General features: G+C 42.9%; 1 protein-coding gene across 3 annotated transcripts in view; it reads left to right on the top strand.

Moving 5' to 3' along the window:
- The window catches only part of Fbxo10 (F-box protein 10), a 46,645-nt gene that overhangs the window by 1,920 nt on the left and 19,921 nt on the right, over positions 1–24,804 (top strand). For all 3 annotated transcript variants that reach the window (XM_070010068.1, XM_070010071.1, XM_070010063.1), the window contains exon 2: positions 22,301–22,891. In XM_070010068.1, coding sequence (XP_069866169.1) covers positions 22,307–22,891 — 585 coding nt within the window. In that variant the 5' untranslated portion in view covers positions 22,301–22,306. The remainder of the gene's footprint in view (positions 1–22,300; positions 22,892–24,804) is intronic.

The raw sequence follows: 24,804 nt of genomic DNA, 5'->3' as shown, positions 1-24,804 counted from the left end.
TCAATACACACACACACACACACACACACACACACACACACACACACACACACACACACACACACACACACACACACACGAAAAAGAAATGGAAGTTTGCCAATGTCTATGCAATACTTTATCTAAATCATAACCTTTTTTTTCCTGAGAAACCACTGTCTTGACTTTTGAGATAATCATCTCTGCTCTTCCTGGATTTGCATCCAGAAAGTATAGTTTAGAGTTCTGCTAGTGTGACTTTATACATATAGAATCATACTGATCACAGTTTGTGTTTTACTTCTTTTACTCATTCTGTTGTTTCTGACATGTATTCCTATAATATCCTCATGTTCATTGCTAACAATGATAGTATGAGTAGGTAACTATAAATTTATAGATATACCAGACAGTTATTTTGGTTATTGTGCTAAATTATTTCCTCCCAGCAGTATTCAAACTCACTTGCAAATAATTGATTTTGTTAGTTTGTATTATTTATTTATATTGTATGTGTGTGTGTGTGTGTGTGTGTGTGTGTGTGTGGATTGCACTCATGTCTTTGCTCTCTTGTTCAGTTTTTTCCTTCATGATTGGTGCTCTACTACTTGAGCTACAACTCCACTTCCAGCTTTTTGTTGATTTATTGGTGACGAATCTTAAGTATGTCTGTACAGGCTTTAAACCATGAGCCTCAGATCTCAGCCTTCTGAGTAGCTAGGATTATAGCCCACCAACACCCAGCTGTCAGCTTCAATTTTAACTGTTCTTGTGAATATGTCATGATATCTCTCCTGTGGCTTTAATTTTCTTTCCTTGGTTACTACTGAGGTTAAACACTTTTTTTGTTGGCCAGTCCTCAAGGCTTGGGTACTGTCTCTGAGCTTTTATCCTCAAGGCTAGTGCTCTACTGTTTTGAGCCATAGTACCACTTCCAGCTTTTTTTTTTTTGGGGGGGGGAGTTAATTGTAGATAAGAGTCTCATAGACTTTCCTCCCTGGGCTGGCTTTGAAACATGATCCTCAGATCTCAGCCTCCTGAGGATTAGGATAGCAAGGATTTTTAGGCCTGAGCCATGGATGACTGGACTTTTTTTATTAGTTGATTAGATAGCCTCTTTTATACACTACTGGTTTCAGTCTTTTTTTGCCTATTTGTTAGGGTTGGGCTTTTTTTGCAGTGCTTGGGAAGTGCAAAGTGGTATACAGCCACTGGACTACATCTTCAGCCCCACTCTGTCTCACTCTCTTAAATGGCAATGTTTTAGAACACTTCAGGACTTGACATGGAAAGAAATTCGCAGATGAGGAGACAGGAAAGAGGGACAGACTCAGGTGGGTAGCAGTTTTCTGGGGAAGGGATAGATGTTAGTTGTCAACTAATATTTGTATCTGGGAGGTGGATGTACTAGCCAGTGAAGAAAATTTGAGAGGAACATCAGAATTGTTCTCCCCAGTATATATATATATATATATATATATATACATTTTTTGGGGGGGGGTCCAGTCATGGGTCCTGAACTCTGGGCCTGGGCGCTGTCCCTCAGCTCTACCACTTGAGCCACAGGGCCACTTCCGGCTTTTTTCTTCTTGCTTATGTGGTGCTGAAGAATCGAATCCAGGGCCTCATGCATGCAAGGCAAGAGCTCTACCACTGAGCCACCTTCCCAGCCCCCCAGTATACCTTTTGAAACATTCATATACATATGTTTATACGTTGGCATGCCCTTTGTCAGTCAAGGACACCTTGGTTGTCTATAGCAGTAGAGGCAAGGGAAGTCTGGTGTTGGGTTGTCATTATGTCAGCCCCAATGCTTGCTGTTCCCATAACTTTTTCTGGGACATACTTCTACATCATAGCTCCTGTTCATGTAAAGGCATCCATGGTTTTGCCCATAAAATCTTGCTCCAAGATGGGCAGTATTGGCTCACACTGTAACCCTGGCTATTCAGGAAGCTGAAACCTAAGGCTCAAAGTTCAAAACCCAGCCCAAGCAGACAAACCCAAGAGATTCTTTTTTTTTTTTTTTGGGGGGGGGGGGTGCTGGTCGTGAGGCCTGAACTCTGGGCCTGGGCGCTGTGCCTCAGCTCTTCAGCTCAAGGCTAGTGTTCTACCACTTGAGCCACAGCACCACTTCCAGCTTTTTCTACTTATGTGGTGCTTATGTGGAGTCCAACCCAGGCCCTCATGCATGCAAGGCAAGCATTCTATCACTGAGCCACCTTCCCAGCCCCCAAGAGACTCTTAAGTTAACTAGCAAAACAACTGGAAGTGGAGGTGTGGCTCAAGTAGTAGAGTCAGTCTTGAGCAAAAAGCTTCAAGCCCCAAGAGTAGCACAAAAGAGAGAGGGAGGAAGGAAAGGAAGGATGGAAGGCAAGGAAGGAAGGATGGAAGGGAAGGAAGGAAGGAAGGAGGGAAGGAAGGAAGAAAGGAAGGAAGGAAGGAAGGAAGGAAGGAAGGAAGGGAGTGTAGGAAGGAGACAGGAAATTCATGAATTCAAGACCAACCAGAACTCTCTCACGAGACCATGTCTCAAAAATGCCAACGGGATGGGCACTTGTGGCTCACATCTGTAATGCTAGCTTCACAGGAGGCTGAGATCAGAGGATTGAGGTTCAAAACCAGCCTTGGGCAGGAAAGTCCATAAGACCCTTATCTCCAATAAACTACTCAGAAAAAGTTGGAAATGGTGTTGTGCTCAAGTGGTAAAAGTGCTAGCCTTGAACAAAGAAGCTCAGGGGCAAGGACTAGGAGTACAGCTTATTAATAGAGCAATTGCCTAGCATGTCTAAAGGCCCTTAGTTTGAAGACTAGCACTGGAAAAAAATAGAGTACAGTTCAGGCAAGAGGAGAGTGGAGCAGGTCTGCGCAGGGTGGCCCAGACATAAAATGACTGAAGACCCATAGACTCTAGCTGCTAAGGGCCTTAGGGGTGCTGTGGATCCAGACTTCCATTCTGATTCTGGAAGACTCAGCTTGACTTGGGTCCTACCCCTGATTTCCATAAGATCCTATCATCCTTAGCAGACCACATATATGTGGTATTAAGCCCTCCCTTATTTGCACTTGCAAATAGAACAGATGTTCCAAACTTGAGGGTAGTGTCCACCTGGGTAAATTTCTGTTGCTGTCAGTGCTTTCTAGTCATCCTATTCTGAATAACCAGATTTTGTATTCTGTGTGTAATTGGATGGTTAGGAGTTGCAGATCTCGTTGGCTCCATTACAGTAAAGAATACTCAACAGGCTGGAAACCAGTGGCTCACCCCTATAATCCTAGCTACTCAGGAGGCTAAGATCTGAGGATCTTGGTTCAAAGCCAGCCCATCTGTGTGACTGATATTTCCAATTAACTATCAAAAAAGCTAGAAGTGGAGCTTTGGGTCAAGTAGTGTGTTAGCCTTGAGCAAAAAGAAGCTCGGGACAGTGTGCAAACCCTGAGTTCAAGCTCCAGGACTGGCACCAAAAAAAAAAAAAGAAAAGAAAATTCTCAACACCTACTATTTAACCTAGGGGTGTGCCATGCATTTGTGGGCCAGGAAGGTGGGCAGTGATCACCTCCTCATCACCCTTTTATTCCTTCTTCCCAATTAAAAGTCTTAACTGATTAAAACAATTCATTATTGTTGTAGCGCGCAGAAAGGGTTTGTTCAAAATGTGATGCAGAGCAAGAGAAAAAGGATCTAGGGAAAGGGAAGAATAGTACAGGGGCAGCCGGGCGCTGGTGGCTCACGCCTGTAATCCTAGCTACTCAGGAGGCTGAGATCTGAGGATCGCGGTTCAAAGCCAGCCCGGGCAGGAAAGACTGTGAGACTCCTATCTCCAATAAACCACCAGAAAACCGGAAGTGGCGCTGTAGCTCAAGTGGTAGAGTGCTCGCCTTGAGCTGAAGAGCTGAGGGACAGCACCAAGGCCCAGAGTTCAAGCCCCACGACCGACAAAAAAAAAAAAAAAAAAAAAATAGTACAGGGGCTGGGAAGGTGGCTCAGTGGTAGAGTGCTTGCCTTGCATTCATGAGGCCCTAGGTTCTATTCCTCAGGACCACATAAGCAGAAAAAGCCAGAAGTGGCGCTGTGGCTCAAGTGGTAGAGTGCTAGCCTTGAGCTGAAGAGCTGAGGGACAGCGCCCAGGCCCAGAGTTCAGGCCCTACAACCAACAAAAGAGAGAGGAGGGGGGGAAGGTTGGCAGGTAAAAAAAGAGGGAATCCATCACCCTTTACTGTGGGTTTACTATGTGTCAGGCTCCTTGTTAACTGTTTCCCTGCCTTTCTCTCCTTTACTTCTAACAACTCCCCTGAGGTAGCATTACCCTCATTTTTATAGATGAGGAAGCACAGGCAGAGACAGTCAGACTCCATTCAGTGTGTAATGTCACCAGTAAAGTAAGCAATTACCATGTGTGGATTTCTCAGCCTGAGCTGAGAATGATTAAAGAGAGTGACTAGAAGCAATTAGTGGCTGGGTAGGAGGCAAGAACTTGGGAAATCCATCGATCGAGGTTCTCTTTGCTATACTAGGTGGTGACAATCCACTTGCCAGTTGAGGTACTTGGATTTTCCTAGCTTCTCACCTAAGGTTGTAAATTTTGGGGCCATGATTTCTTGTCAGTCCAACTCCAACATTGTGTGGTACTCTAGTGCATAATAATTGTTGGACTGACCTCATTCTTTTCATGATCTATGAGTGTGTATGCATACAGATAGGTGTGTGTGTGTGTGTGTGTGTGTGTGTGTGTGTGTGTGTGTGTGTGTGTGTGTGTGTGTGTGTGTGTGTGTGTGTGTGTGTGTGTGTGTGTGTGTGTGTGTGTGTGTGTGTGTGTGTGTGTGATGGTCAGGCTAGGAAGTGGGAACCCAGTATTCCAAGAAGTGAACTGGGAGGCAGACGGGTTTGGACTCAGACTGGGTTAGGAACCCCAGCTGTGCTGCTAACTAACCAGTAGAAACTGAGGAAGCAAGTATAGAGGCTAGGCTCTGCAGATGTGACTTCCACAATATTCTGGGTTGTTTTTAGTGCTCATTGAGGCGGCATATACAGAGTCACCTGCATATAGCATGCCCTTATAGTGGCCTTCCCTGCCTGGTCAAGGTGGCCTATTTGTTTGAGAATCAGGCCTAAAGGTCAGTGATTAGGAGTCCCTGCTCTGTACTTCCTGCCAGATGAGTCTCAGTAAACAAGATTTCCTTCAAAGAGGCAGAGAGTGTGCTTATGGCTTGAAAGCACTGGGCTCCCATCAGTATACATTGTTTGGTCTTACGGTGTCCAGTTTCAAAGCTGAAAATAAGAAACAGCTGGTTGTTTCTCAGACTTAGGAAGAGCTGAGGTTTGGAGAAATGGAGAAAAGCCCAACTGAGAACTCTGTCATCTTCAGTTTTGCATTTGTCTTGTTTTCTACAGGATGTGGATATGGATAGGTGAAGGTGTGGGTGTGGGTGCAGGGCTCTTTGTGGTCATATTTTACTTTCTAGGAATTCAGAATAGTTTTAAACTAAAATCTGTAGAATAGATATATCTACTTTGGTTTGAAGATTTCAATCATTAGCCTATTACGGTCACTCCATCAATAAAGTTTATACTTAATTAATTACACTATGTTGGGAAAAATCTTTTTTTTTTCTCTGTTGGTACTAAATTGGGTTCTGAGCTGCTGTAGATCCCCCTAACCCCTTTTAATGAAAAACTAAACTGCTGCTTAATGAAAAACTAAGCTGCTGCTTAGTTTTGCAAAACCAGCTGTGTTGATGCTAAGAGCCTCTAGGTAGGAAGCAAATACCTTTTTTTTTTTTTTTTTTTTTTTTTACTATCTAGCCTTTGGCCATTAAAACAAGAGTTAGTGACTCACCTTGAAGATGAATGGGGGAAGGAGAAGCATATACCAAGCTAGATTGTGAAGCTCAGTTCTTCTGATCTGAGACATTTTAGCATGAAGTGGAGAACCCTTTCTACAGTGACCAGTAGCAACTTCTACTGCCCACCAAATTAACTAGTAACTCTATTCTTGGCTTAGGGTGCCTTTGTGAACCAACTGCCCTTTCTCATACCCTCACAGACTCCTAGAGTTGCAGCCAGTGTTCTAAACCCCCCTGGACTCCCCCTTTCCAGGGTTTTGCTAACATCGGCTCCTCTGCCTCTTTATTTCCCTCCTTTCCCTGAATGTCACAGTCCTACCCACATCTTAGAATCAGGCTTAGATGCCCATTTGCCCATGAAGCTTAGTGGTGAAAAGTCAGTCCTTGGGGCCAGGTCTAGCTTCAGTGGCTCTACTCTTTTCTCCAGCACAGTGACTTGGGGTAAGTCCCTTGTCACTTAAGCCCTCTCAGGCTTATTGCCTTCACCAGTAAAATAAAAGACAAGACGGCTTTTAGTCATTGCCTCTCAACACTTAGGGTACAAACAAGTTCCCTGGTGATCTTGTTAAAATGGCACTCCTGCTCCAGTAGGTGTAGGGTAGTGCCAAGGATTTTGTGTTTCTACGGAGTTTTGAGTACCTGGGAAGCTCTTTTGAAGACATATTGAGAAAATGAAGTGAAGTGATACAGAAAGATATCTTCTTTGATTTTTAAAATTTTAAATTGTTATTATAAAGGGGTATAGTACAGTTACAGTTATATAAGTCAGGTAAAGAATACATTTCTTTTTGGCCTGTTCTCCCAGTTTTTCCCTCCTATCCCCACCTGCAAGTTGTATAGTTCATTTTCAATATAATGTCTAGTTAGTAGAAAAGTGTCTTAAATTTAGTGCCCAGTAAATGTGCCTGCTTTCCTTTTTTCCTTGCCTTCTGTTCTATAATTGAATGATTTCCCTAGCTGCAAGTCACATTTTTCCTTCCCTCCTTCCTTCCCTCCCTCCCTCCTTCCCCATTTCTCTTTCTCTCTCTTTCTTCCTTCCCTCCCTTCCCTTCCTTCCCTCCCTTCCCTCCCTTCCCTCCCTTCCTTCCCTCCCTTCCCTCCCTTCCCTCCCTTCCCTCCCTTCCCTTCCCTCCCTTCCCTCCCTTCCCTTCCCTCCCTCCCTCCCTTCCTCCCTCCCTCCCTCCCTTCCCTCCCTCCCTACCTCCCTTCCTCCCTTTGTTCCTTCCTCCCTCCCTCCCTCCCTCCCTCCCTCCCTCCCTTCCCTCCCTCCCTCCCTCCCTCCCTCCTTCCTTCCTTCCTTCCTTCCACAGCATCTTGCTATGGTCACTCAGACTGTCCTTGAACTCTCTTGTACTTGGTACTGGGATTGAACTGGGGATTGACTGCTGGGCAGTTTCTCTACCATTCACCATGCTTTTAGTGCTTTTACTTATTTTGTTTTTCAAATTGTGTTTTGTCTTTTTTCCCAGGCCAGCTTCAGACCTCAATCCTCCTGCCTTCCACTCCTAAGTAACTAGGATTACAAATATGAACCACTATTTTCAGTTTGTTTTTGAGCTAGGTTCTTGCTAAATTTTGCCCCAGCTGGCCTCAGGCCACAATCCTCTCACCTCTGTCTTCCAAGTAGCTATGACTATAGGTATGTGCCATTGCCTGGAACATTTTAATTCTTTTTTTGGTTGGTTGTGGGGCTTGAACTCTGGGCCTGGGCACTGTCCCTGCGCTCTTCAGCTCAAGGCAAGCGCTCTACCACTTGAGCCACAGTGCCACTTCCGGTTTTCTAGTGGTTTTTGGAGATGAGAATCTCACAGAGTTTCTTGACCAGGCTGACTTTGAACTGCGATCCTCAGACCTCATCCTCCTGAGTAGCTAGCCTGGCTAGCATTTTAATTCTTTATATGGGCTGTCCTTCTTTTAAGACACTAAGTACTTTTCCCCCTTGGACTGTTTTATTTGATTTTGTTATTGGGGGTTGTTGTTGTTATTTGGTTTGGTTTGGTTTGGAGGGATGGGGAGTTGGTTTGTATGTTTGATTTTGTCTTTGTTTTGTAGATCTATCTTTGTCTCCTACTAGACTTGTGATCAGGTTCTGTCATTATCTGATTCCCAAAATGGTCCTTTACATAGCAAGTATTGCTTATAGACTTGAGTTTATTTACTTTCCTATTCCACAGGTTCTATGTGGCCATAGGGAATAGACAGCTAATGATTTGACTAATCCCAGTGATGTCAGTGTACCAGTCACTCACAGTGTACCATTCACAATGATCCATTCACTCAGGGATGAACACCTACTATGGGGCAAGTATAACACAAAACAGTGGTACTGTATTTCTTCTTCTAAATTTACATGTAACTCAGGGGAGACAAGACAGTATATAGAGGGCAAAGGACATGTTTAAGGTTCCTGGTAGTAGGTGTTCAGGCATGGTGTCAGCTGACTGCTCTGATCTGTGTCTACTATTTTGCTGTTACATGGTTCATCCCAGCAGTGTAACTTGTTTTCCTTTTGTCCTCTTTACTTACCTCACAAAGTCATTACACAGAAGGCGCTGGTGGCTCATACCTGTAATCCTAGCTATTCAGGAGACTGAGATATGAGGATCATGGTTTGAAGCCAGCCCATGCAGGAAAATTTGTGAGACTCTTATCTTGAATTAACTACCAAAAAGCCAGAAGTAGAGCTGTGGCTCAAGTGATAGAATGCTAGCCTTGAGCTAAAGAAGCTCAGACACAGTGCCCAGGTCCTGACTTCAAGCTCCAGGACTAGCACACACAGGAAAAAAGAAAATCTACCTTCACAAAAGCATTTCTGAGGTAAGAAGATGCTACTAGTGATTTTATGGAAGAGCAAAGAAAGAGCTTCCTTTTATGCCCTACAGCAAACAACTCTCAAATCTGTGTCCATAGAGTCCTCTCTGAGTACTAGTAATACCAAGGGTTTCCCCTGCTGACCTTTGACAGCCCAGCTCCCAGCAGCAGGCTCTTCAGGAATATTCAAAGCTCAGAGGGACCACCTTCCTCAGAGGCAGTGGATGGTAGGCAGTGCCAGGAATGTTTGTATCAGTGCTTTCCATGTGGACAGTTCCAAAAGGGTTCCAAGGATGGTCACTCCCACTTACTCCTTTATGAGTCCTTTCCCAGCGCATGCTCTTTGGATGTTGTACTGGCAGACTATTTTCTTTTTTCACTAGTGATTTGCCACGACTGGGTAGATCTTTCCAGTCCATGTTCAAATGTCACTTCCCCAGAGACCTTCCATAGATAGATAATCCCTAAGATACCCAGATATGTGTGTGCACATACCCTTTAGCCTGATTCCATTTTCTTCATAGCACTTACATTCATCTTTAATTGTTGTCTGTCTCTATAAAGGGTGGACTTATTCTTTTTTTAATTTAACTTTAAATTTTATTATCAAGGTGATGTACATAGGGGTTACAGTTACATAAGTAAGGTAGTAAGTACATTTCTTGTGGAATTCGTTACCCCCTCCCTCATTTTTCTCCCACTTTCCCTCCCCTTCCAATTTGCACAGATCACTTCCAACATATTGTCTTGTGAGTATCACTGTTGCATTGGTTCCCCCTTTGTCTTTTGTCTCACCATTTTTTTGTTCCCCTTCCCTTCCCTAATTCAGGTAAACATATAAACAATACCCAGGGTACCAAAATCAAATGCTGTCACAACAGGGGATAAACCATAAGGAGGGGGGAACACAAAAGAAAAAATGAACCATGTAGTACATCAAATACAACAACGGGGGGCGGGGGAGATAGGAAGGGATGGAAAGGGGAAACAAAGGAGGAGGCAACAATGCTTGATAAGAAATGTACTCATTACCTTGCCCATGTAATTGTAACCCCTCTGTATGGTATTTTCACAATAAAGAAAAAATTATCCCACCTTAAAAAAAACACAACAACAACAATAAAGAAAAACCTCTTGTGTCCATGCCTTGGAGTTCATTTCGCTTAGCATCATCTTATATGGTCATATGTACATATTTTGTTGAGTTATTCTGCTCATCTGCTAAGATTATCCTAGATGTATACTAATTATTACAAATGAAGAAAACCATGGGAGCTGTGTTTCTTTGGGTCTGGCTTACTTCACTTAATACGATTTTTTCCAGGTCCTTCCATTTCCTTACAAATGGAGCAGTGTCATTCTTTCTGATGGAAGCATAGAATTCCATTGTATGTGTGTGTGTATGTGTGTGTGTATATATATATGTATATATATTATATACTATATATTAATATATTATATATAACATTATATATATATATTACATCTTCTTGATTCATTCATCTACTGAGGGGCATCTGGGTTGGATCCATATCATAGTTATGGTGAATAATGCTGCAGTAAACATAGTTGTGCTGGTAGCTTTAGTGTAGCCTTGTTTCTGGTCCTTTGAGTAAATGCCCAAAAGTGGGATTGCTGGGTCCTAGGGAAGCTCTGTTTAGTCTTTTGAGGAACCTCCATACTGCTTTCCAGAGTAGTTGAACAAGTTTACACTCCCACCAACAGTGTTGTAGTGTTTCCTTTTTGGCCACATCTCCGCCAGCATCTGTTATTATTAGATTTCTTGATTGTAGCCACTCTAACTGGGGTGAGGTAGAATCTCAATGTTGTTTTGATTTGCATTTCTTTTATGGCCAGAGAAGTTGAGTATTTCTTCACGTGTCTATTGGCCATTCTTATTTCCTCTTCAGAGAAGTCTCTCTTGAAAGTCATTAGCCCATTAACTAATGGGGTGGTTGTTTCTTTGAGGATTTGTTTTTGGGTGATTTAATTTTTTGACTTCTAAGTATATTTTAGATATGAGGCCCTTGTCTGTTTTATGGCTAGTGGAGGTCTTCTCCCAATCTGTGGGCTTTCTATTTATCTTGCTTGCTATGTCCTTTGCTATGCAGAAGCCCTGCAGTTTAATGCAATCCCATTTGTCCAACTGAAGGTTGGACTTATTCTTGTTTACTGCTTTTCAGAACTTGGAACAGTACCTGGCACATAGTAAGTGACAAATACTTATTGAATATATGACCTTTTTTTTTTTTTGGTCAGTCGTGGGGCTTGAACTCTGGGCCTTGGTGCTGTCCCTGTGCTCTTCAGCTCAAGGCTAGCACTCTACTACTTGAGCCACAGTGCCACTTCCGGTTTTCTGAGTAGTTTATTGGAGATAAGAGTCTCACAGACTTTCCTGCTCAGGCTGGCCTTGAACCTCGATCCTCAGATCTTACCTCCTGAGTAGTTAGGATTACAGGTGTGAGCACCAGTGCCTGGCCTTTTTGTTTTGTTTTTTCCTTTAGAGAACTCCCTAGCAGGAGCCATTGTTAGCCTGAGTTCAGAGGCCAGGAAGTCAGCTCACCAAGGTAAAAGGACTTGCTACCTGTCATAGAGCTAGGAAGCAACCAAGTCTTATGGAGCTCCCCACCTCAGGTGTCTGCCTGTCCCAGGAGATTGGAGACCACCAGGTAGCTGAAGTCATGTGGCTCCTGCAGTGGGAATGTGAGGAGGAGCCACATAGCTGGGAGCTCACCCAGCACCTGCTCCCCCTACCGTCCCAAATGTTGTTTTTCCAGTTCTTCACAAGCGTCACACCCTAGGTGCCCAGGCCCCAGGGAACACTTGTGGAGTCTTCATTCCACCCTCAGAGGTCCCAGTGGCAAAAAGGAAAGGCAAAACTTGGAGAATACATTTTAGAAAAAGTGTTACCTGGTTATAGAAATCCCTGTTGTTGCCTGCATCCCTGTGGATTACTGTACAGACACAGTAAATAAAGCCAAATGGAACAATGGGGAACTTGAAGTTTGAATGAAAGGGAATTCTCATCTGAGCTCAAGGAGGAGCCTGCGGGAAGAATTGTTGGCCTCATTTCGATTCAGACCCCTGGAGCTGGGGACACAGGCAAATCTGGAAGAAAGCAAGTGTGAAGGATGAAAACTGGCTCACTGGGGTATCCTGTTTCCTCTAAGAGGCCAGCTGCTAGACTGTTTGCTTCCAATTGCTGGTGTATTTCTTACAATCCCAAGATGACTAAAGCCCAGGAGTTTCTGTGTCAGGAGTTATCTTTGTTGTCCATTTCTATAACAGTACTTGAGACTCAATAATTTATTTAAAAAAAAAAAAAAAGCCAGTCACTGGTGATTCACTCCTGTAATCCTTAGCTATTCAGGAGGCTGAGATCTGAGGATCATGGTTCAAAGCCAGCCTAGGCAGGAATGTCTGAGAAAACTGGAAGTGGTGCTGTGGCTCAAAGTATTAACCTTGAACAAAAGAGCTTAGGGACAGTGCCCAGGCCCTGAGTTTAAGTGAATTCTGTCTCAGAGGAAAGTGTGGCACCAACATCTGTCTGGCATCTAGTGAGGGCTTTCTTGCCACAACATAATATAGCAGAAGTATCACATGGCAGGACAGTAGTAGGCTAGCTCAGGTCTCTAGTCCTTATATAGCCATTAATGCCATTTCGAAGGCCTCTTCTCATGGCCTCCTCCAATTGTAATTACCTTTCACAGGCAATTCACTTTGGAAGACTGACAAACTGACTGAAGTTATCAGTCTGCAAGGTACAGGGTTGGACACATCACTGAAAGGGTTGAAGCTGAGGAGGAGGACCATTTATTGAAGAGTCCATATCCTGGTATGGGTATGGTTTTTTAATCAAAATTCTAGGAGCCTGTTAAAAATGCACATAATGGGTTCTGGTCCTGGAGGCCTGAAGCGGACCTAGGGACAAGCCCTGATGATTCTTAGGTAGATGGGTCAATACTAATGGAACCGCTGCTGTAGGAAGTCCTACCAAGTCTTGCTCCAAGACTCTCTTTCCTTTTGAACTGCATATACTTTAATTACACAGTGGTGCCTTTTGAACTCCATATACTTTAATTACACAGTAGTGCTTGATTCTTTATCTCCCATGTTGTTAAGAGCTGTCTTGATTTACTATCACCTGGTAGACTTTTGCCTTTTTTCATCTGGTGTTCCCACTGCCCAAGTCCATAGGTCTGTGTTTGTAAAATGAATGAACTGAGGGTAAAAGGGATTTTTTTTGCTCCAATTTCTTACACATGTTAGGACTTTAAGAATTTCTGAGCCAGGGGCTGGGAAGGTGGCTCAGTGGTAGAGCGCTTGCCATGCATGCCTGAGGCCCTGGGTTCGATTCCTCAGCACCACATAAGCAAAAAGAAAAAAGCTGGAAGTGGCACTGTGGCTCAAGTGGTAGAGCGCTAGCCTTGGGCTGAAGAGCTGAGGGACAGAGCCCAAGCCCAGAGTTCAGGCCCCACGCCCGGACCCAAAAAAAAAAAAAAAAAAAAAGAATTTCTGAGCCAGGGGCCAGTGGCTCATGCCTATAATCCTAGCTACTCAGGAGGCTGAGATCTAAGGATCATGATTCAAAGCCAGCCTGGGCAGGAAAATCTGTGAAGACTCCTATCTCCAATTAACCACCAGAAAACTGGAAGTGGTGCTGTGGCTCAAGTGGTAGAGCACTTGCCTTGAGCTGAAGAGCACAAAGACATCACCTAGGCCCAGAGTTCAAGCCCCATGACCAACCAAAAAAAAAAAGAATTTCTATGTAGAAATTTCTAGGTTGATACAGTAATCTCATGGGGGGAGAGGGGTCCTTTAAAGCTCTGTTGATAGAACAAATTTCTAGAAATACAAAAAAACATTAATTCTTCACCTAAAATGTAGTTAGAGACTTGATAGAAATTCAGCTTTGCTTGTTCATTTAACTAAAACTGTTAGTAAAATAATAATAGTAATAATAATAAGGGGAAATGGACTGTAAGCATGACTTAAGTGGTAGGGCATGTAACTAGCAAGCCCAAAGTTCTGAGTTCAGATCCTAGCTCTACCAAAAAAGAAAAAGAGAAAAAAGCAGTTTTAGTAAGCATATATTTTATGCTACATATGAGGTGGTTTATTGGGTATTCTCTATAACTGAATTATGGTTTAGAATCTTCCTTATTAACAGGCTGCAGTAACTATGAGAAACTCATCTGGGACAATAATTGGCAGTGCTGGGTGCTGTGGGATGTCACTGAGCCAACCAACAGGTTGTCTAGGTCAAACACTGTTGTACAGTAAGCCAGGCTCAAATTGGCAGAAGGCAGGCTACGTGGTCAGGGTTGGTGGAGTCACTTGGGTAGTTGTGGACTAGTCTCTTCTTCATCCTCCTGACAAATGGAATATTAACATCAGACTGAGGGAGGACCCTCATGGACAGATCTGTAAAGGACTGTTCACAAGCTGTATAGATTAGGGTTTCTTCATTCATTTCTGAACGCCTGTCAGAGCTGTCCTATAGAAGGAAGGGGTGTTATGGAAAAGGTATCTTAGAAAGTTGATGGTGTAGGATGTTCCCTGAAAGAATAGCACATAGTTTCTAACAAATCAGAAAGGAAGACTTGAGGACTAAGAGGACAAGGGGTCTAAAAAGTAAGACAAAGCTCTCAGCTTCAAAAAATTCTTTCCAGATGCTGCAGTTGGTCCTGGCCAAGATGAGCTCAGCCTCTGGGGAGAAATATTTAGTTAATAGATATTTTGCATACTTTGAAATGGGAAAATATTAAAATGGGATTAATGGAGTTCTAGTGATTTTAAGTTGAAATCACCAGATGATAGGGAAAAACGTAAAACAAGGACAGCTAGAAAAGTCTTGTAAATGAGCTTCTGTTTTATGAGGATAGAGTTGAGTGCTGGTGACTCATGCCTATAACCCTGGCTACTCTGGAGGCTAAGATCTGAGAATTGAAGTTTAAAGCTAGCCCAGGCAGGAAAAGACTGTGAGATTCTTTATATTAACAATAAACCACCCAAAACCTGTAAGTAGAGCTGTGATTCAAGTGGCAGAATACTAACCTTGAGCAACAAAAGCTCAGGGACAATACTCAGGCCCTGAGTTCAAGCCCCAGGACTAACAAACGTGTGCACGCATACACCTGTGTGCACATACACACAGAGATAGAAAAATTTAGAAAGCAATATAAGCTATACCCATACTATGTTGTGGCAGGGCCTGAGCCCACTAGCTTAAGTGAACTCTGTCAAGGTTGTGAGCTAGAAGGAATAGACTACATAAAGCCTCTGAATTCACAGATGCACATATAGATTAATAAGACCTTATGTACAGCAAATAACTTCTTTTTTAATTTCATAAACAAGGGAAACCAAGAACATGTGACTGACCCTCAGTATCTGCAGGAAATTGGTTCTAGCTTCTCTCCTACTACCATACTAAAATCTACTGTGCTCACATGGTATAGTGTTTGCATATCACTCACACATATCCATTCCTGTACCTTAAATCATCTCTGGAGTACTTACAATTCTAATACAATGTAAATAGTTGTTATACTATGTTGTTTAGGAAATTTACAAGGAAAAATCTGCATGACTGTCTTCAATGTACTGTTAGTTGAATCCATGGATACAGAACCTACAGATATGGAGAGCTGATTGTAGTTGGTGGAGAGAAGCTTACTGGAGCTGAACTGTACCTGACCCATTTAGTGACCCCTGCTGTCAGAACTCCTTCATCATGCAAGTGACCATATAATGGGACAAATCAGCATTTGAATTACGAAAAGAATAATTAGAGGCAGAGCAAACCAAAGTCTTGGGGAAAGTGTGGGATAAAATTTGGGAGAGTTATGAAGTACAAAAATATATGAGGTTAGCGGTAACAATGCTCAACAAGACATGTACTCATTACCTTACTCATAACTGTAACCCCTCTGTACAGCATCTTTACAATAAAATAAAAATTTTTTAAAGCATATATATATATATATATATATATATATAATTTATACATATGAATGAGGTTGCCGGGCGCTGGTGGCTAATACCTATAAACCTAGCTACTCAGGAGGCTGAGATCTGAGGATTGGGGTTAGAAGCCAGGCTGGGCATGAGACTCATCTCCTTAACCACTCTAAACTGAAAGTGGTGCTCTGGCTCTAGTGGTAGAGCACTAGCCTTGAGCACTAAAAGGCTCAGGGGTAGCTCCCAGGCCCTGAGTTTAAGCCCTGCAACCAACAACAACAACAACAATATAGGTATAGATTTATCTGTCTATGTATGTATGTATCTATCTATCTATGAAGTTAGGAGGGAAAATGGAGTTATGTGAGAATCAGACATGAAAGGGTTAATTTCAGCTTGCCAGAAGTGCTACTGACCTGTTGTGTCTTCCAGGGAGTTTGGCTAACTATAACTAATAAATTATTACTTACTAAAATCATTGTGTGAGACAATAATAGCCAGAGAGAAAAATCAGAGCCCTAGTCTAGAGCCTGGTATTGAGAGATCTTAGCAACTACAGGAAAGAATGCTGTCCCTGTACTTCCTTTTTTAAATTTTATTTTGTTGTCCTTATATTTTCTGTGTCCTGAACAGTTGGAGCAGAAAAGAAGTCAACAAGTATTGAGTCCTCAAAGAGAAAAGTACCTCATCTCTATCCAAAAGAAACTCCCAGCCTAGTAGAGGAGACAAGAGACCCACTGAGTAGGCTTAAAAAAAACAAGCCAGTAGAAATAAGTATCTGTAATAATGTAAACATACACACACACACACACACACACATATACATATATGAATGAACTTTAAACCTTTATGCCTTCATCAAAATTAACTCAAGCTGGGCACCAGTGGATTACATTTGTAATCATAGTGACTCCGGAGCCCCAAGACCTAGAAAATCTCCATTTGAAGCCAGTATGGATGGAAAAGTCTGATAGATTGCATTTCCAATCAGCCAGCAAAGTGCCAAACTGAACATGTAGTAGAGTGCCAGCTGTGAGCAAGAATGTAAGGCCCTGTGTTCAAGCCCTCGTTACCTCCCCGTCAACTCAGAATGGGGTTGTAGGCTTAAACATAAAATGTAAGCCTGTGTAGAAAACTGGGAGCCAGTGGCTCATGCCTGTAATCCTAGCTGTTGTGGAGTCTGAGACCTTGGAGGATTCCAGTTCAGAGATAGCTCAGCAGAAAAGTCTATGAGCTTCTGTCTCCAGCTAACCAGCAGAATCCTTGACTAGATATGTGATTCAAATGTTACAGTACCAGCCATGAGCAAGAAAGCCTAGCAAAAGCTCAGAGTCCTAAATTCAATTCCCAGGACCAGCACCAGAACAAAAAAAAAAAAAATGATTTGGAGATTCATGAACATATTGTCTGTTTTTCTTCTTTAGTGATATTCAAGTCTTTTGCCTATTTTATTGTTTTTTTGTTACTGAATGCAGAATTTCTTAATAATCTAGACACAAGCCATTTGTCATGCATACATATGCAACAGATATTTCTACTGTTCCATCATTTGTCTTTTTTTTTTTCTCTTTGTCAGTCATGGGGCTTGAACTCTTGGCTTGGGTGCTGTCCCAAGTTTTCAGCTCAAGGCTAGTGTTCTGCCACTTGAGCCACAGCACCACTTCCAGTTTTCTGGTGGTTAATTGGAGATAAGAGTCTCATGGACTTTCCTGCCCAGGCTGAATTTGAACCTCGATCCTCAGATCTCAGCCTCCTGAGTAGCTAGGATTACAGGCGTGAGCCACTGGTGGTGGGCTATCACTTGTCTTTTTAAAATTTTGTTTTATTTATTTGTATGAGATGAAGTCTCTCTGTGTTGCCCAGGCTGGTCTTGAACTCCTGGGCTCAAGTGATCCTTCCTCATCAGCCTCCCCAGTAGCTGGGATTACTTTTTTCTTTTCTTTTTCCTTTTCTTTTCTTTCTTTTTCTTTTCTTTTCTTTTCTTTTCTCTCTCTCTCTCTCTCTCTCTCTCTCTCTCTCTCTCTCTCTCTCTCTCTCTCTCTCTCTCTCTCTCTCTCTCTCTCTCTCTCTCTCTCTCTCTCTCTCTCTCTCTCTCTCTCTCTCTCTCTCTCTCTCTCTCTCTCTCTCTCTCTCTCTCTCTCTCTGTACCAGTCTTGGAGGCCTGGGTGCTATCCCTGAGCCTCTTTGTGCTCAAGGCTAGTGCTCTACCACTTGAGCCACAGTACCACTTCTGGCTTTTTCTGAGTAATTTATTGGAGATTAAGAGTCCCATGGACTTTCCTGCCCAGGCTGGCTTCCTCAGATTTTAGCTTCCTGAGTAGCTAGGATTACGGGCATGAGCCTATGCCTGGTGATTACAGGCATTTAACACCATACCTGGCTTTCTTTTCATTTTCTTAATGATGTTTGATCAGCAGAAATTTTTTTATTTCTCCAGGCACCAGTGTCTCACATCTGTTACCTTAGCTACTCAAGAGGCCACCTTAAAGCCAGTGGAGGAAGACTAATAGGAGAGAGTCCTTTCTCCAATTAGTCAGTGAAACGTCAGAAGTGGAGATGTGGATCAAGTGGTAGAGCACCATACTGGAGCAGAAAAGGCCAAGTGAGAGCATGAGATCCTGAGATCAAAGCCTCAGTTTACCAGCAAAAGGGAGAGAGAAAGAGAGCAGGGAAAGGGAAGGAAGAAGGGAGGAAGAAACGAAGGAACGAAGGGAGGAAGATTTTTAATTTCAATAAAACCAATGTATCAATGTTATCTGTTTTGAGTAATGCTTTTTTTTACAAAGAACATTTTAATTATTTATTTACACATAATTGAAAGTGATGTTACAGTGCATAAGTTATTTACAACTGTGCAGTAATGTGTTACGAAATAAATTATCTAGAAGGCAGCAAAAGTACATTGTGAATGTATATAAAACTGTACAGCGTTTGCAGATACACTATAGGACTCTATAGTGTTTCAAGTTACGTTCTCAGAAAGAGAAACAAAATGCCCAAGATTAAAGGAAAAAATATACAAACCACGTGGATTTGACTCCATTAAAGACACTATTGGAGAGTGTGTCCTAGCTGTGTCCCTCTTGGGTGGGCCCTGACAGCCACCAGCATCCCAGTGTCCCAGCTTGCCCCGAGGACCTCCATGGGATAGCGTTCTCCTGCCCCTCCAACCTGGAGGTCACTGTGTGAGGTGGACTTTTGTGTTCCAAGAAACATTTGCCTATCCTGAAGTTGGAAATACATCTCCTATATTTTCCTCTAGAAGTTCTAGACTTCTATGTTGAGGTCTACAGTCAGTGTTGAGTTAGTTTTTGTATATGGTATGAGGTATGAATCAAAGTTCATTTTTTTCCACATGGCTATCAACTTGTTACTTGAGAATATCAAGTATTTTTTTGCTGAAAAACTTTATTATATTGTACTAATCCTTTGTCAAAACTCACTTGAGGGTATATATGAAGCTCTAATTTTCTTTTTTTGTTGGTGTTGTGAAAATACTGTACAGAGGGTTACAATTACATGGGCAAAATAATGAGTATATTTCTTATCAAGCATTGTTGCCTCCTCCTTTGTTTCCCCTTCCCATCTCCCACCCCCCCTCACACTGACCCACCCCCACCCCTCGAGGCTCTAATTTTCTTATGATAGTAACATGCTGTCTTAAGGCAGAGGTGTTGAGAATGTATGTTCTATATTTTTTGGCAGCTAGAACTCAGGGTCTATTGCTACCACTCTACCACTTGAGCCATGCCTCCAGTCCTTTTTTGCTTTAGTTTATTTTCCAGATAGGGTCTTGCACTGTTTGCCCCAGGGAACCTCAGACTATGATCTTCCTTCTTTTACCTTCTAACTACCTGGCATTACAGGTGTAACCCACCATGCTCACGTTTGCAAGTCTGTCTGACATTTACTGGGGCTGACCTAGAGCTGAGATCCTCCCATCTCCAACTCTTACATAGTTAGGATTATATTCTTTTTCTATTTTTTTTTAAGAATGTTAAATTCCACTGTAGTAGGCAGTTAAACTACTGGCATACCCTTTGGTTCCTGTCAGACTTGCTTTTATTCTAACGATTTGAAGTAGACTAAACATCCTGTTTGAATCTTAGTGTGAACCACCATATTGGGCTGGAATTCCTTAGCTCTGTGTGACTTCTTAATACCACCTTTTAGTTCTTAGCCTTATAGTGGGCAATCTCTACTAAGGCTAATGAAGTCTTGCCCTGTGCGTGTGCCCACCCTGCCTTCAGCCAAGAGACTGCCCTATGCTGAGTAGTCCTCCTGCTCTGTCAGTTCAGGTCCCTTTCCTGACAAAGCCAGCCTTTTCTATAACACACAACTCCAGTCTGTCTATTCAGGGACATGACATTCCTCTTTGCCTCCATCTCCATTTTCCACCATAAAGAAGTGCCCCCAGGATAACAGCCTGGGCATTGATGACACTCACTGCCTAAGTGAGCTCTTGAGCATTTACTTTATTTGTCCAGCTCTGCAGTTGTGTATGGCAAGGGGGAGATCGTATTTCTAGGTATTCTGTCATGGCCTAAAGTGGAAGTTAGTTCATTTTGGGCATGTTTTTTGATAGCTATGGAACATCTAAGTAGAGATGCCAACAGACAATTGGGAATGCTCCTGTGGGGCATCAAAAGACACTTGAGGCTGAAAATTCAGGCTTTGTAGCCATGCATTTACAGTAGTAGTTAAAAAGCCAGAGAAGGGATGTGATTGCTCAGCTACAGAATAAGTAGAGAATGGGTAAAAAACAAAAAACAAACAAACAAAAAAACATTTTTTCTCAGCTGCCTCTAGTGGCTGAGTGTGTGCTCATGCATGAGGCCTTGAGTTCAGTCTCTGTTACCACCGAAATAATAAGACAAAAGGACATTTTTCTCTTTAAAAGATTGAAAAAGTATAGCTTAAAAAAGAAGTCCAGGCACCTGTGATCCCAGCACTCAGGAGACCAAGTCTGGCCTCCCGTACAGCTGAGGACTGATTAAAATCTCACTTGGATGCCTATTACAACAACAAAAAAATACCCGGTAGCTGAGAGAGCGTCTAGCAAGCCCCAGGCCTTGAGTTCAAGCCTAGTACCAAGAAAGGAAGAAGGAAGGAAGGAAGGAAGGAAGGAAGGAAGGAAGGAAGGAAGGAAGGAAGGAAGGAAGGAAGGAGTCAATCTACTTGCCCAGTCTATATTACTAGTCTGTGAGTTAAAGCCACCTCAGTCTTGAGGAAGCTGAGCACATTCCAGATATGTAGATTTCTTGGGCTTAGGTAACCGGTAAGTATGAACTCTGTTGGCATAAAACAGGAAAGCTAAAGCCCTGAAGAGGGTTAGAGTCCACTCTGTTTTTGTAGTTCTGTAGGGCTTCCGACTTAGAAGTTCTCTGGGGCATCTTACTCAACCTTCTTGTGTTTTAGGTTTGGGAAATTGATTTTCTTAAATGACAGGGAGCTAGAGATGTTGCTAAGTGGTAGAGCATTGGCCTAGAATATATGAAGCCCTGAGTTCGGTCTTCAGCACTCCAGAAACTTAAGTGAATTTTAACTAGGTATAGAGAACAGAAAATGTATGTAACCAGTTTATGCCAAAAGAAAGATTTATTATTATAAGACTACAGAGTTTGATAGCACTCAAAAGGCAAAGAGAAAGCTGAATGTAAGAGTAGACTAGGGCTTTGACCTGCTGAGAAACTGGGATACCACTTACTTGTTCCCTATTCTCTTATTCTGTGTGTCTGATTCAATCTTCTCCTAGTGCAAATCAGTTTCTGCTCTTCTCCCAGGGGAAAGTGATCACTATTAACTATTCCTGAGTTTATAGTTTTTGAAAGAAGCATTCATTCCCCATTATTCAAGAAGGAAGCCAGCCTGGTACTCGAATAGTACCAGGATAAGGTCTCAGTAGCCCACTGGAATCCATTGTAACCAATCACTTGCAGTCCAGAGGTTGGAGTATCTGTTTTTTCAATGCACACAACTTCAGGAAGCCCTCCCTCTATATAAATCATGTGGTATAAATAGTTACTAGTGGGAATGCTATTTTCCAGAGACAACAAGGAGGCAGATGGCTGGGCAGCCAGCCTAGTAGATGTTTAGAAGCACTAGGATTACATCAGTGACAAGTAGCGAGCCAGAACTAAAACCCATGAACTCTTTCCGGGACTACCCCACTGGGGAACAGTAGCAGTTACTTATCTAGGAATGAGGAGAGACAGACACTCAATTTGCATTCATACTGATATGGTAATAGTCTCTAGGGAGTCAAGCACAATCAATCTAGACTGTAGAACCATCACAGCTAAAAGTGGGCTCAAAAGTGAGCTATGAATCCCTCCTGAGTAGATTCCACGACATCTAGAAGCATCAGAACTCAGTACTTCTAGAACATATACACACAGGATTACCTTTTGTCTTTTAATTTTTATCTCCCTTCTACTTGGCTCTCATATCAAAAGGTAGGAAACCTGGCTGCCAGGAGTTCTGGGGTTCTGTCCTTAGAGTATCTGACCAAAGAGAAAAGAGCCTTCCCTATTCGTGCCAGGCAGAAAAATCTGAAAGTAGCTGATTGAGGGGATCGCGTGCGCTGATTGGTTGAGCCTTGTTTGTTTATTCATCTTTGGGGTCAGGAGGTGGTGGGCATTTGTAGACGGGTGATGGTAAGCAAGCAGGATAGACAGAATCCTATTTTGTGTCTTTCTCCCAGGAAACCATGGAGGCTGGTGGCCTCCCACTGGAGCTGTGGCGTATGATCTTAGCCTACCTGCACCTTCCTGACCTGGGCCGCTGCAGCCTGGTTTGCAGGGCCTGGTATGAACTGATTCTCAGTCTCGACAGTACTCGCTGGCGACAACTATGTCTGGGTTGCACCGAGTGCCGCCACCCCAACTGGCCTAACCAGCCTGATGTGGAGCCTGAGTCTTGGCGAGAAGCTTTCAAGCAGCATTACCTTGCCTCCAAGACCTGGACCAAGAATGCCCTGGATTTGGAATCCTCTGTCTGCTTTTCTCTGTTCCGTAGAAGAAAGGAGCGACGCACGCTCAGTGTTGGTCCAGGCCATGAGTTTGACAGCCTGGGTAGTGCCTTGGCCATGGCCAGCCTGTATGACCGAATTGTACTATTCCCGGGTGTGTACGAAGAACAAGGTGAAATCATCCTGAAGGTACCCGTGGAGATTGTGGGCCAGGGGAAGTTGGGTGAGGTGGCCCTACTAGCCAGCATTGACCAGCACTGCTCAACCACACGCCTGTGCAACCTGGTCTTCATGCCAGCCTGGTTCTCACCCATCATGTACAAGGTGAGTGTCCACCATCAAGAAAGTACCTTCCAAGCCTGAGCCCAGGAGCTTGGCTTCTCTTCTTGGGTTCCCTTGTCTGGTGGGCATTGAGAGTTTAGTGGTTATTTCTATATACACACTTCTCTGAGGCAACGAGTTGAGAAATAGCCATAGGGATCAGTAGAGTATGAAACTGCGCTTTACTCCTGTCAAAGCTGTGTTAGTGTGTCAGTGGCTCACACTTGTAATCCTAGATATTCAGGAGGCTGAAGTCTGAGATCTGACTGTCCAAGCAGACAAATCTGAGAGACTCTTATCTCCAATTAACCAGTAAAAAGCTGGAAGTGGAGGTGTGGTTCAAGTGGTAGAGCCCCGGCCTTGAGAGGAAAAAGCCCCAGAACTGGCAAAACAAAACCCGACTGGAGCTATAGATAGTGCATAACACTGGCTGCTGAAAGAGGTAACCAGGGAGACAGGAGGCTGTGCTGAAGTGTCTTCAGCATGTGAGCCCCACCCCATGTGGGGTTGAAGAAGACAAGTGTTCTTCTGAGATTAGCTACTTCTCAGAGGTACCTGGAGAGTGCATAAGAAAACCCAGTCCTTTCATGAACACAGAGCAGATGTGTTCAGAAGTAAGCATGTAATCAAAGCATTGGTAGATCCTGACAGAAAAATCTAGAGCTTCTAATTGCCCAGAAGCTGACTGCAGTATTTGGATTATGTGCCTGTTCAGGAAAAATTACATTGCCACTATTACTTCCAATAACAACTTAGGTTTGCAATGAACATCTTACCACCAGTTATTTGTGATCACTTAATGTGTGCCAGGCATGTGCCTTACAGATGTTTTCTCATTATTCCTTTCTACCACTGCCTGAGATGCATAGTAGTAATGTCTGATGGTATAAGTGAGGAGAACAAGGCTCAATAAGAGCAAGTGCTGTGTGTGTCAGGGTCTCAGATTTAGTAAGGTGTTTATAATCTAGATGGCCTTCCATCTGTGACCTCATTTGATCCGCTCAATGAACTTTGGTGAACAAAGTACAAGTGGAGTCCCTATTGTGCTGGTGAGGGGCACTAAGGGAGAGCAATACTAAGTAACCTTTTCAGATGGGTAATTAGTGGTGTTAGAGCTCAAATCCAGGCCTTCTGATCTAAGCACTTAAAAATTACATCGTGCTGGGTTCCTCTGAAACTTAAAAGCCTGCATTTTATGTAGAATATGTATTAGAAGGATGAATGAGCTTTTTTTTTCTTCTTGCTACAGACCTAGGAGACTTCATTTCTCAAAAACAAAAAAGTATTCCAGACTTTTTATAATACATTTACTTAGAGTAATATGTGCATTTGAGTCTCTGCTTCCCCTCAAAAGCACAGCTGTAGCTCCTAAAGGGAGGGACCTGGCCTGAGGCATCTTTGTGACTCTCCATCTGGTGTAGTGTTTGGTATATATTTGTGCTCAATCCACAACTGTCTTCTAACTTAAAAAGGCACATGGGCGTGGGATGACCTTGTGGGGGAAAAAAGGCCAGTGTAATTTCATAGCAGTTGTCAGTGATTTGGGAGGAAAATCCTAGCAGTGGCTCTGTATCTCCAGAGATCTGGCCTTTATCTTTAGACAGGACCAAGGAAAGAGAACATGGACTGAAGTGTCAGCAAGAAAAAGGTAGGTTAGCTATAAGGAAGAACTTAGGCCAAGAGGAGTGGAGCTATAGGAAGAAGCTTTCAAGAGAACTCATAACTAGAGAATATTAAAAAACTCTTCCAGGAATAAATGTGCTCAGATTATTAAATAGGATTGTAAGATGCTCATTTTATGGTTCAAGTGCATCTGATTGAATTTGTGTGGAATCTAAAAATTTTTTTTCAGGAATGTTGAGCAATTGGGTCATTCAAAGCTTGTCTTTCACTCAGGCTAAATCCAAGAGACCCAG

The sequence above is a fragment of the Dipodomys merriami genome, unplaced genomic scaffold (genome assembly GCF_024711535.1).
Source record: "Dipodomys merriami isolate MVZ:Mamm:240054 unplaced genomic scaffold, mDipMer1.0.p SCAF_11, whole genome shotgun sequence".
Classification (NCBI taxonomy): domain Eukaryota; kingdom Metazoa; phylum Chordata; class Mammalia; order Rodentia; family Heteromyidae; genus Dipodomys; species Dipodomys merriami.
This window is presented reverse-complemented; position numbering and strand designations above follow the sequence as displayed.